Genomic DNA, 12432 nt, shown 5'->3' with positions numbered 1-12432 from the left:
ACAAATCCAGTAAAATTTCTTCAAAAAAAATCCAGCAAATTAGTCTGTGGACTGCATTATTTCTATGTTGCAGCAAACATAATATAGAACCCACGACAGAAAATTAAAATATGATTTTGAAATAATCCTTCATACCAAATATTAACGAGCTCTAGTTTTTTTTTTTTTTTTTGAAAGAATAACGAGCTCTAGTTAAAACTCATTTTTGTGAAATGAATGCATTACTTTGAGTAGACAAAAACAAGAATAGAACTGAAGGAATCATTGAATAGACAAAAACCATCACTGGTAAAATACCAAATAAAGACATTTCCAAGCACCACCCAGTAAAAAAATTTCACTTCAACGGCAGATTGTTTATATGCTATCTAAACAATCAAAATCAATTTCCAAGTAACTTAATTCAAACATAAACCATTCAAGCTTCCCAAAATTATACCTTATACCAAGATGTGCATGCAAAATCTAGGAGTCATTTAAAAGAGTTTTTGAAACGTCGATTGTTCAAATAATATTTTGGGTCTGTTCCCATACAATCTCTCAGTCTCTATACATGGATTTTCAGTGTAAAACTTGCTCTAGTCTATATACTCTCAATTACTGATATATGTCCCTTGCTCATAAATCAGTTTCACACTTCCACCTTACACATTCTATTATTCTGTTTAGGTTTTCCTTGCATCTCAATTCTAAATAATGTATTATCTTCCCAAAACAAGGACAATTTAATTTTTCCTATACGAATATTTAACAGTGAATGACTTTACCTCTACGATAATTGTTCTCCAGGAAATTACCTTAAAAAAATATCATCTTCAAACTTATAATATCATGAAGACAAATTCCTCCAATTCATTAGAGCCAAACATCCAACAATGGTTAATAGATACTTATTCTACATTTTAAACAAGCTAAGCAGCCAAGCAATTATACAAAATATTCACACAACATATTATTATAAACTGACAAGGATTTAATAGCAACATACACTACTACAGAAATGACATTTCACATCGGTCGAAAACGACATTTCACATCGGGTGCCAACCGATGTAACTAAAGGTGATGTTATATGTCATTCACTTTTCACATCGGGCCATGACCCGTTGTGATATGTCGAAAACCACATCGGGCGGACAGCCACTGATGTGATATGAGCTGCAATAGCGTGAAAAGATAGGATTTCACATCGGCTGTACAAAGGTAGCCGATGTCAAATATGTGTTATTCACATCGGCATTAATCTGCACTGATGTGAGTTTTAGTGTGCTATAACACCTTTTACATCAGGTGAATTCGCACCGATGTGAATTACCTCGTTTTTCTTAATGTTTTGAACTTTCTGCTTACTAGCCTGGTACAGTACCAAATAAAATATGCCTTTTTTTTCTTTGAATGGACAAATTTTCACAATGGTACAAATCATTTAAAAATTACAAAATTAGAGCAACTCAACTCAAATTTTCACAATGAAGAACTCATTATTATGTTTCAATAGAAAACACAGATTAATAGGTACAGTACTGACAAATATTAGATGCATTATACAGAGAATCATATAGCCAGTTTTCGTATTAAAATTTATCACTCAATAATCACCTCCATCTCAAATTTTTCAATTCCAACAGGCCCAAACCTAAGTAATAAAAGTGCAGGGCAAGCTGTGATTTATGTGTGTACAATATGTCATCAATAGAAAACATCGGCCAAGTAATTAGACCAACAAGAACCCTGTATCTGGTCTGTTTTATGAAATAATATATGATAGCATCAATCATGGATACATACTAACAATATCACCACTGAATGCATCCAAACTAATTTGCCTCTTGACAAGATTTCAATATGGTCTACCTAATAGCTAATATGAAAATGACAGTACATGAACGTTAAAAATGGTCTGCAGCAGCAGAACTCAATATTTTTCATTAATCTATCTAGACAGGGGGCACATATAAGAACCTTTTCTCCAGAAACAGGGTCTGTGACCGGATCCTCAACAGCAGTCTGCCTCAAAAATACATTGCCTCTAGTAGCACGAAATAAGATTCTCTCAAATGCCATGGACTTTTCCCTGGGAACAAGACCTGCTAAAAACCCCAACTTAACTGGCTTTGATGAATCACCTGATAATTCCTTTAAAACAAAACAAATTGCAGGATTAGATTCATTAAATTAAGGTTGTCCAACATTATACTAGAAAAAAGTTAGATATGAGCAGGTAGGATATCTACTTGGTCCTGTAATAAAGGTGCTTGTTCCTTTAATTAACCTATTCATTAATTAACCTGCCATAAATAAGATTTGTATATCTAAAAAACTAAGACTTCAATTCTATAAAATCGCAAATATACAATTTTAAACCATATGCATTTCTTATATTTGGAGTGGACATATTAAATTTTAGCATCCAAAGAAGTGTTGAGAATATTTACTTATCTAAGAGAGATTTGGCAGCACCCATATGGATCTTGAGCTAGGGAAAAGCCATGTTTGCAAATTTCTTTAACCAGCTTTTCTAGACTCTTTCCCTTTGAGAAATCAATGCAGCGTTGAAGTACACAACAGCCATGTTGATGTGTAGCAACATCAGTCAAGAACTTTGTGGCAGCATCAAAAATAAACTGCCATTTATGATAGAAGAAAACAAAATTCAGAAAACTTTTCAATTATTTTCTATCAAATCCACAGGTCAAGAGTAAAATTGAGGATAAATCATAAGTTAATAAATATAACAAAGCAACTCTAGTCACTTTGCAGTATGTAAATTTTTTCCATCACATAATATTGGTTAATAAATAAACAGAGCTATCTTAGTAGCCACTGACAAATAGATACTTAAAAAATTGTGACAATTGTATGAAAAATTTAAAATGGTCACTTGTAACTTCAATTTTAGGCTTGTTTCAATGGTCAATACAATCAAAAAACATTCATGCAAAATCAATTGTAAAGGTAAAAATTTCAGATTCTACCTTTAAGTTATAAGTAATTATGAAGGCAAAATCAATTATGCTAAAGGGAATTCCGGATAAAAGTGAGCTGAATGTAAAGTTATCTTTTGTTACATTCATGCAAAAATGGATTAAACAAATAAATTAAAAATCAATTGTATTGGATTTTTTTTTTATAGTTTGTTCAGAATCAATTTTAGAGACAAAATAAATTCCACTCAATATCATCTAAACATAACAAAATCAATTTTTTTTTATCAGGAGGAAATTAACAAAATCAATTTAACATATCTAAAATAAATTTTAAGCTTTTAACTACTACAGTTCTAATTTCAACTTAGAATAAAAATTCACTAAATGGCATGTGACAAAATCAATTATGCAGCTCTACTAGATAAAAGGAACAGTGTTATATTGGAGAATATATATATATATTGATATATTAAATTACCCATGTGTGTTGAATGAGGTTCTAACTAGCTGACCAGGTACTTTAGTCAACATGAGAACAATCTGCAACCTTTGATCATCCCTACAAAACTCCAGCAATTTCTGCACAAGATAATTCCCAAAAGGGTCCATCATAAGCTCCACAACATTATCAATAACTCCATTAAACACCATTTCCATATCTTCAATAGTTTCTTTCGTTAGCCAAATATAGTAATTACTAAAAGCAACCCAAGTGCAGCCTTAAAAAAAAGTTTTAACTGGTGTTCAACCACCAATTGCTGCAAAAACCAGTAAACAAAAGCTTAAAAAGAGTTGAAGAAGATAATGTGAAGGTGACCAGGCTTTCAATCAAGTCTTAAGAGTTAAATTTTCTTACTGCTGAACAAACAAAGTGCTGGCAGCTGGCTTGCATTTCTTAAAAATAATACTACGACAGATTACACTTTGTTGATACATGAAGCAAAGACGGATATGATAGTTAATAGAGGAAGATGTCTCTAGAAAGATTGGTTAATTCCTATCAGAGGAAAAAGTTTAATTCGAAATAGAACCACTCAGTTTCTATTATCATTAAAGTACTAGTTTGATAACATTTATACTTGGTTGAATCCCTCACACTCCCAAAGAAAAACAAGCCAAATATTTATACCCACATTGAAACAAAACACCCATTGTATAACAACAACAACAACAACATAAGATCATAATTAAGATTTTCATCGATACTGGAACCCATATTACATTTGAAGATATTGGATGCAGCTAAAGCATATCAGCTAAAGAATTTAAAAATGTTGATACTTAATGATAAGAAATAGAATAGGAAGACATACCAATTACAAAACCTTTGTATTCAATGATGGAGTCATCTGGCCTTGCATTGGCCCTGTCCTCAAAATCCATTGTGTATGACATACCAGAGCACCCACCTTGTTAGACACCTATCACAGATCTTGACTACGTTCAGAACTCATCTTATTCAAGTGATTGAGTGCATTATCTGTAAGCGAAATTGCAGGTGCCACGGCCCCAGGTGCAGGTGCAGCTAAAATATAGAATGAAAACAAACGTTGAATAAATACATGGTAGAGACAGACAGGGATAAGGGAAATTGGACATTATCATACTCATCGCTTAATCAATAATCACAATAACCATAACAAATCACGGCAAATCCTATTTTTTCTTCCTTTAAAAAATACACCAGTATCCCCATAGCATATTTCAACTACAAAACTAAACATACCCATCACCCATATTTACATTTAAAAAAAATTACCCGTCATTGTTCAGACAATAAATCACAAAAATCTTATTGTTATTTCTTCCTATCCAAAAATACTAAAAAAAGATAAAAAAATAAGAGAGAGAAAAAAATACCCTGTCTTTACGTTCTTCTTTCTTTTGTTCCAATTCAACAATATCACTTTCTCAACGAGCTTCAAGTAATTTAACCTCATGTTCCTTCAAAGGTCAATCAGTAGGAATACAAGATCTTTCTCAACCTTCTTTTTACCACTTATTTTTGAAAGGGTGCGTTGCATCATGATAAAAGCAAACACACAATACCAACTTGTCAATAATGAGCCAATATTTCTACTAGAAATTTAAAGCATTATTTGAGCATTATTTGGAATTTATTGATGCAATGACCCATATTAAAAAAACCCCAAATTAAAAAAATCCCCAAATCAAATAACCCTAAATAAAAAAAATCCTAAATATGGAAAATAGAGATACATACATAGTTGTTCATACTCTGTTGGAGGCCGAACTAAAGGCTGGAGTGGTTCGATTCACTCAGATTATGCGACGGTAGATGGAGGAGGAGGATAGTCTCACGAGAGATGGAGAAGAGGTGAAGATGGTCGCGCGAGAGACAGAGAAGAGGTGAAGATGTTCGCGACAGTTAGAAACGAAGAGGTGTAGTGAAGAAAAGATGACGAGAAACGATTGAGGTGCGGCGGATCTCGGCGAAGAGATGGACTTGGGGTTTGTGTGAAAGGGAAAATGAAACATATGTTTGGGAATAGGGAAAAGGAATAGACTCTTTCTAGTTTCACCCCATATAATCATAGTTACACCCAAATTTATTAAATTTTTTACAATAATACCAAAATTGCCCTCTTCTTCTAAATTTCTAAAAACCCTTCTTTTCCTATCATTCTGAACCCTCACCCCTTTTTCACCCACAAACCACCATGGATATGCAATCAATACCTACTAAAATCGTCAATTGAATCAACATCTCTTCCATTGATACGTACTCGATTAATACAAATAAGTGAATTTCATAAATTTCTTCGAGTTTCTATTTATCGTTTGCTCTATGATTTATGGATGATTATAGTTGTTGTTAATTTCACGTTTGTCTATCTACATCGATTTGTTTGATTTAAGTTTACGTAGAAAGATAACGTAATTTAAGTTTACATATAGGTCTCACGTGAATTTAGTTTACGTACATATTCTAAAAAGGAATAACATACACCTAAACTCAATTTACTTGGTGTATGTAAACTCAGTTTACATAAACTACGTAAATTCAGTTTACGTGGTGTATGTAAACTCAGTTTACATAAACTACGTAAACTCAGTTTACATGAACTAAAACTTTGTCTTAACTTACTTATGTAAATTCAGTTTACATAGTGTATGTAAACTCGGTGTACGTAGTGTATGTAAACTCAGTTTACTTAACTCATGTAAACTGAGTTTACATACACTACGTAAACTGAGTTTACATACACTATGTAAACTGAATTTACTTATACATAATTAATGTGCAGTGAACATGAATAAAGGGTATATTAGTAACTTTGGGGTGTAACTTGGATTATTTGGGGTGTGGGTAGTATCTGTCAAAGGAATATTGTTAAAGTGAAATGTTTTTGCCTTCAGGTAGTATGTCACCGATGTGATCATAATTCATCATAATAACAAAATTGCCACCGTGTGTCTTTCTCCCTTCAGCTATTATATCCACTGATGTGAGAACCAACTGCAAAATTCTAAACAATTACGAAAATGTCACCGTGTTAGATTTCCCAACGGGTATGTTCTCCAATGATGTGAAAACCCTGATGTGAAATGTATATTTTCTTGTAGTGATATATGAAGTACATCAATTCAAACTAGTTTATATGAATGACATAAAATCAAACTAGTTATACGTGTTAGGGAAACTCACTTTCAATGTGTCGAAACTAAACTTTCAACGTAATCATTGGTCCGTGACCACAATATTTTATTGGTAATTCCAATTCTCTTGACTTTATTGTCTTTGCAGTTATAGATAAATGCCTCGTCGTCATCGCGGTCATTTGCCAATATCAATGTATCCCCATTCTCAGAAAGATATAGTGGTAACAAATCTAATCGTTTATGCTCCGTTGGTGAAAAGAAATTGCTATAACTAATTTTTAATAGTTGAATCCAAGACTCTGGAGCACCAAAATCCTTCATTTGCCATATAAGAAAATGAGTTTCCTCAAAATCATGACAAAAACAAAGACGGCCCATCAAAGCCACAAGCTTTGGCTGATGACGTGGAACCTTACCAAAATCCCGAGGAAGCAACAATTGAGTGTATTTCTCACACGATAGATCAAGTGAAAGAATCACATACTCCTTAACAGTAGTAGATCCATCATTCCAATAAAATAAATCCGAAACAGAGTGATCACGAAGAGCCAACCAGTTAATAGTACCACTCAAATAAACCCCATGGTTATTAAATCTGTAAAGTGGAAGCATGGGGAAGCATTGAATATTTCTCCAAGAATTATTCCCCATGCTTAAAATTTTAACCTCTATTCTAGCATTACCATACTCCACATCCAACTCTTTACAGAATGCCACCACCTTATAAGTTTTGGCCAAAGTATCGTAACCAAAAGTAAACCAAATACAATTATTAGAAGAGGGTAACAAATACTCAGATTTTGTCCTAGTGGCGGGGTTCCAAAAATAGATTCGTGAATCTTGATATCGTGACTTAAGCATATCAATCAAGCATAGCAATCCATTACATGAACCAACGACCCACCAACGACAGTAGTCATTGGTCAATCGATAGTAAGGATCAAAATAAAGAATGGAGGTCGATTGATTCTCGAGTAAACGAGAAATTGGAAAGGTTACAAGATTCCAATCAATTACTTGTTTATCATCGTAGTTTAGTGGCAAAATTGATGAGAGGTGTGGGTTTCGTACTGATTTATTGAGATGCACTTCAACGAATTGAGGATCAGAGATGACACTTTTAAAAAGCTTGTTCACACATCTGAATTTCATAAGAGGTTTAACGGGGAGCCAAGAGAGGATTTCCATGATGAGTTCGTCGGGGAGGAAAGCTGCTGCCATAGCTTCTTCTTCCTAAGCAAAGCAAACAAATTGAATTTTAGGGTTTACGGTAAAGGGTACAATATACGTTTACAAAACTTTTTTTTTGAAAGGACGTTTACAAAACTTGTGTCGTGAGATTTTTTGTTTTTTTTACCAACTCGTGTCGTGAGATATTTATTGATTAAACGTGATTTACAACAATTATACATGATTTTGTTTTATTTTATTTTGTTGAAAAATATTTGTTTTTATTCTTTATCTTTTTTGTGGTGGTCGGGGTACATTGCATATATGCATTGTCATACCAACTGAGCTAAGTTCACGGGGACTGCTTTTTTTTTTTTTTTTATTGAATGAAAAAGACTTACTTTTTTTTTTTGGCAATCAAAAACTCATATTATTTCATTTCTCAAAAGAGTTTCAATACAAGATGGAATCAAATAAAACTGTTGGTGACGAGCGTGTAATCTTGACACCCCTGCTAAAGTATGAGCGACAAAATTAGCTTTTCTCCTAGCAAAACTTGTCTTAAAGTTTGGATGTTGTTGTAGTAGGACCTGACAGTCAGATATAATGCTACCGAACTCCGCTTGATTGGTGTTCCTATCAAAAATGCTATCAACCACTAGCTTGCAGTCTAGTTCTATGAGCACCTTTGACAGGCCTAATTTACCAAGCCAAGAAATAGCATCACGTAATCCTATTGCTTCCGCTTCTTGTGGAGGAGGGCTGCCATCATGCCAAAATGTTGCTGCCTTTAAGAAATGGCCTCTATAGTTTTGAATGCACATACCTATTCCAAAGCACCTCTGCTCCTTAAACATTGTAGCATTAACATTGCATTTCATGAAATCCTCTTCTGGTGGCTGCCAAACCATTGTGTGTTGTTGCTGATTATGCACTGTTCTTTTACGTACTTCCTGCCATTGGAAAAGAGTTTCACGTGCAAGCTGGACAACAATACTGATTGTCTTTAAATCACCATCCCATACTTTTTCATTACGTCGGCGCCATAAACACCACAACAACATTGCTATATCATTACTCTTATCGCTGCTTAACCTGCGCATCAAAGAAAAAATGCAATCCGTAAATCGGTTGCAGCATTCATCGTGCCTTGAATTTTTTCCCACAGTCCAGCCATGCGCCATACATTTTTCGCTTCTTTGCACCCAAGGAAAACGTGCCAGTCATTTTCATAGTTTGTTTCACAAAACAGACAGTTGTCAGTACACGGCACTCCTTTATCTTGAAGGCGCATACGAGTAGGAAGCACCCCTCTTAACGCCCTCAACAAAAATAATTTTACTTTTTGCGGAATCTTCATTCTCCATAACGCTGTCCACTCCCCTGGTACCCTATATTTCAGATTGTCTACAAGTGTTTCCATTGCATACATGTATGCGGATTTTACTGTGTAGCTACCTCTGTTGTTAAACTTCCAAATAAGCTTATCCTGAAAAAGACTTGCTTTTATTCTTAATTAATTGTGATGTCCTTTTATTGGAAATCTTGGTAATTATTAGAATAATAAATATGATTAACAATTCCTTTTTTAAGGAATGATGAGTAACAATTTCTAAAGGCATATTCCAAAAAAAAAATCTAAAGGCAGTATTTTTTTAATATTATATTTTTCCGTATTTTATTATAAGTCATATTGGCCGGCCTTGGTATCGTTCCCCTCCATGTCCTCTTCCCACCTCTCCATGCTATAGGAGGACTCTCCTATGATAATATATAGGGTCATGTTAACCGGTGCTCCCGGGCACTGGTTAAGGAACCTAAAAAAAAGAAATTTTAAAATGAAAATAACAGTGTTTATGCTTTTGAGGAGTTGACAACACAAGTTCCAATACAATACTTACTACATTTCCTTTCTTAACCAGTGCCTTGGGGGCACCGGTTAACATTACCCTAATATATATGGGTCTTGTTAACGAGTGCCCCCGTGCACTCTTTAAGCACCCTACATTTAACAATTATTCTTCTAAAAAGTCAACTATTACAGTTTCCAATGCATTCAATACACAACCTTTTATTAAAAATTTGCTATTTAAAGTGCTTAAAAAGTGCCCGGGGCACTCGTTAACATTTCGCTATATACCAACAATCACAGTGCACAAATATATTTTGAGGATTGATGAAATCTATCTGAATCCACATCAATACCTTCAGCCACACCTTAATTAGAAATGAAGTCACAGTGCAAAAAAAGATGAGTAGGTTCATTTACCAACACAACAGAAAGCACAGTTGACTGAAGCCTCCTCATTCAACACTCTCCTATATGCCAAATTCATCCAAGTTGCAATCTGATCTAGAAGTAAGGACCAAAACAACGCATTTACCTTGGATGGAGTCAGACTCTTCCAAATGTACCTAAAAACCGCTTTCTCTACATCCCTTACCCCACCATATATCAAACACCTCATTCCAAGTAACAACTAACACAATTTCTCCAATGCTACAAACCCGTCCAAAATCACCAAATGATTATTGGAAAGATCCAATTCTCTCACAAAACAACATTCTACACCAAAGACGGGAAAATCTCACAAAGAGGGTTTGGCCACACCCACTTATCTTCCAAAAACTCGTAGTAATTCCATTTCCCGCCTTACGTGTCACCTCCATATTGAACCAATTTCTACACACCGCATCCTCCAAGGACATCAAATCATTCCACCAGGTGGATGCCACCGAAGGCCACCTGTCCCCATCAACATCCACCACCCTACAAGCTCTAAACCCCGTATTTATCGAGAATTTGACATCTTTCACTCCTAAACCTCACTCCTCTTTTGGTTGGCACACCCACCTTTACTTCACCCAACCACCAACAAAAATTACTTTGCATTCTAACAATCAATTTAGCCATTTTCACCCGAGCCTTAAAGAAAAGATAAGTAAAATACTAGAACTGAATTGAACACTGAATTTAAAAGCACAATGCGACCTCCCAAACTAATTTATTACCCCAAGCATTAAGCCTACCTTGAAGTTTTTCCAATAAAGGTTCTCAAGAAGCCAATTTATTCCGATTTGCCCCTATTGGAAGATGTTATACCCTAATTTTGGACCTAAAAATACTAGTCAATTTTTCTTTCCTCGCATTATAAGTCATTTGAACTGTCTCTGATCAATTCCATCTTTCTCTGCATTTTATTTCAGTATTCTTTGCAAAATTCACATGTAAGGGTATTTTAGTCATTTCCTATGTCAAATGTCTCTCAATCTTTCAAAACTTTGTTGAGCCCTTTCAAATAGGTTGAATAAGTCTGTGTTTCATTCTATGTAAAAATCCATTTTAAAAATTGCATTTGAAGTCATTTTTTGAGTCAGTTTTGCCCCTAGGGGCATTTTGGTCATTTCAAGTGTCAAGTTACTGTTTAAATCCTAAAATTTGTCTCTGAGTCTTTTAATGTTGCTTGTATGAGTCGTTGATTCAATCCCTTGTTAAAAATCCATTTTAAATTTGCATCTGAGTCGTTTTTAGTCGTTTTTAGCCCTAGGGGCATTTTGGTCATTTCACACGAAATTTCGGCAGAGAGGTACTTTAAAGTACCTCATTTAGGCCATTGGTTCGTTTTAGTCCGTTTTGTCAATTTTAGACGTTCCACTTTACGTTATTTTCCAATTACCAATTTTAATTCATTTTATTTTATTTTTAGTCCTAAAGTTTCTAGTATTTGCATTTTAGTCCTTTTTTTTTGTCCAAGTCATTAGGTCTGTACAAGTGTCAGTTCCTTATTGGTCCATTTGTCCAAGAGTTTGTTACAAGGTCCAGTGCCACGTGGCAATATTCTATTGGTCCAGAAGCTACACTTGGCAGCCTATAAAAGGCTCCAATCATTGCAGAGCCATTCATTCACTGCCACATCACAGAAAAATCACGCAAACACAACCCTTTCTTTCTCTCTCTCAAAAAGTGGATCAAAGTCACATTTTCATCAAGAACATGATGAAGTTCATGAAGAACTTCATCATCTAACAACCCTAACCGAACCACAACTACCACAAAATCCTCCAAATCCTCTCAATTCCATACCAATTCTCATCAATTCAACCATAACAGATTCATTTCAGCAATCATTTCATCAAACCAGATTCAAAATTCGACAAATTCTAACCAAATTCGATTGAAATCACGAAGGTTCTCAGTGATTCTCTGCGAGGATCATCATCATCGAACCTTCCTCTTGCAATTCGAGCACGTATGCGATCACAAGAGGAGAATGGAAGAGGAGAAGAAAAGGATCAAGAAAACCAGTATCTAGATCGAATCAAGTTCAACGGAAGCAGATTCATCAAGATCGAACCAGTTCCATCAAGATTGAAACAAAGTGCTCGACAAAACAGAATCAAACTCCAATTCGAGCCGATCCAAAACCCTAGGGTTTCGTACCAAGCCTCAAACTGAAGATTAGCAAGGAAACAACCTTGAATCTGCGAAGAACTGAAGCAGTTAGGGATTAAAGCAATTTCCAGAGAATCAAGAGACAAAGGAGACAATACGAAGCCAAACGAAGTAGTCACGTAACAACGTTCTCAAAGACGTAAACGTTTTGGTACTCCTCTCACTTTTTCTCCTCTTTGAATTTTCGCCACACTTAGATTGTAGATCTAGCTCATATGCGTGACTGTCTCTAAAAATTGCTTGCGAATTCGAACTGAG

The 12432-nt window shown here is 34.8% G+C and overlaps 1 protein-coding gene and 2 long non-coding RNA genes across 4 annotated transcripts; all 3 read right to left on the bottom strand.

Annotated features, from left to right (window-relative positions):
- Positions 1 to 1714: 1714 nt before the first annotated feature.
- LOC146926768 (uncharacterized) lies at positions 1715 to 2460 on the bottom strand. The gene is made up of 2 exons (XR_015005502.1): positions 2235 to 2460; positions 1715 to 2136 (listed from the first exon to the last, which is right to left on the bottom strand). It is a non-coding gene; the product is annotated as an uncharacterized LOC146926768 (long non-coding RNA).
- Positions 2461 to 2465: 5 nt separating this feature from the next.
- Positions 2466 to 5418, bottom strand: LOC146926767 (uncharacterized). 2 transcript variants are annotated; one of them, XR_015005500.1, is made up of 4 exons: positions 4788 to 5418; positions 4241 to 4452; positions 3406 to 3506; positions 2466 to 2624 (listed from the first exon to the last, which is right to left on the bottom strand). It is a non-coding gene; the product is annotated as an uncharacterized LOC146926767 (long non-coding RNA). The 2 variants fall into 2 exon arrangements; XR_015005501.1 differs by having other exon boundaries at positions 5152 to 5418.
- A 1105-nt stretch (positions 5419 to 6523) lies between these two features.
- LOC146926766 (F-box/kelch-repeat protein At3g06240-like) lies at positions 6524 to 8648 on the bottom strand. Its single transcript, XM_085700261.1, has one exon. It carries the CDS (start codon positions 7770 to 7772, stop codon positions 6600 to 6602), a length of 1173 nt encoding a protein of 390 aa, XP_085556387.1. The 5' UTR covers positions 7773 to 8648; the 3' UTR covers positions 6524 to 6599.
- Positions 8649 to 12432: the final 3784 nt, after the last annotated feature.

The sequence above is a fragment of the Medicago sativa genome, chromosome 4 (assembly GCF_051527215.1).
Source record: "Medicago sativa cultivar Bolivia chromosome 4, Bolivia_mono, whole genome shotgun sequence".
Classification (NCBI taxonomy): domain Eukaryota; kingdom Viridiplantae; phylum Streptophyta; class Magnoliopsida; order Fabales; family Fabaceae; genus Medicago; species Medicago sativa.
The sequence above is the reverse complement of the archived record's forward strand: the minus strand, read 5'-3'. Positions and strand labels throughout refer to the sequence as shown.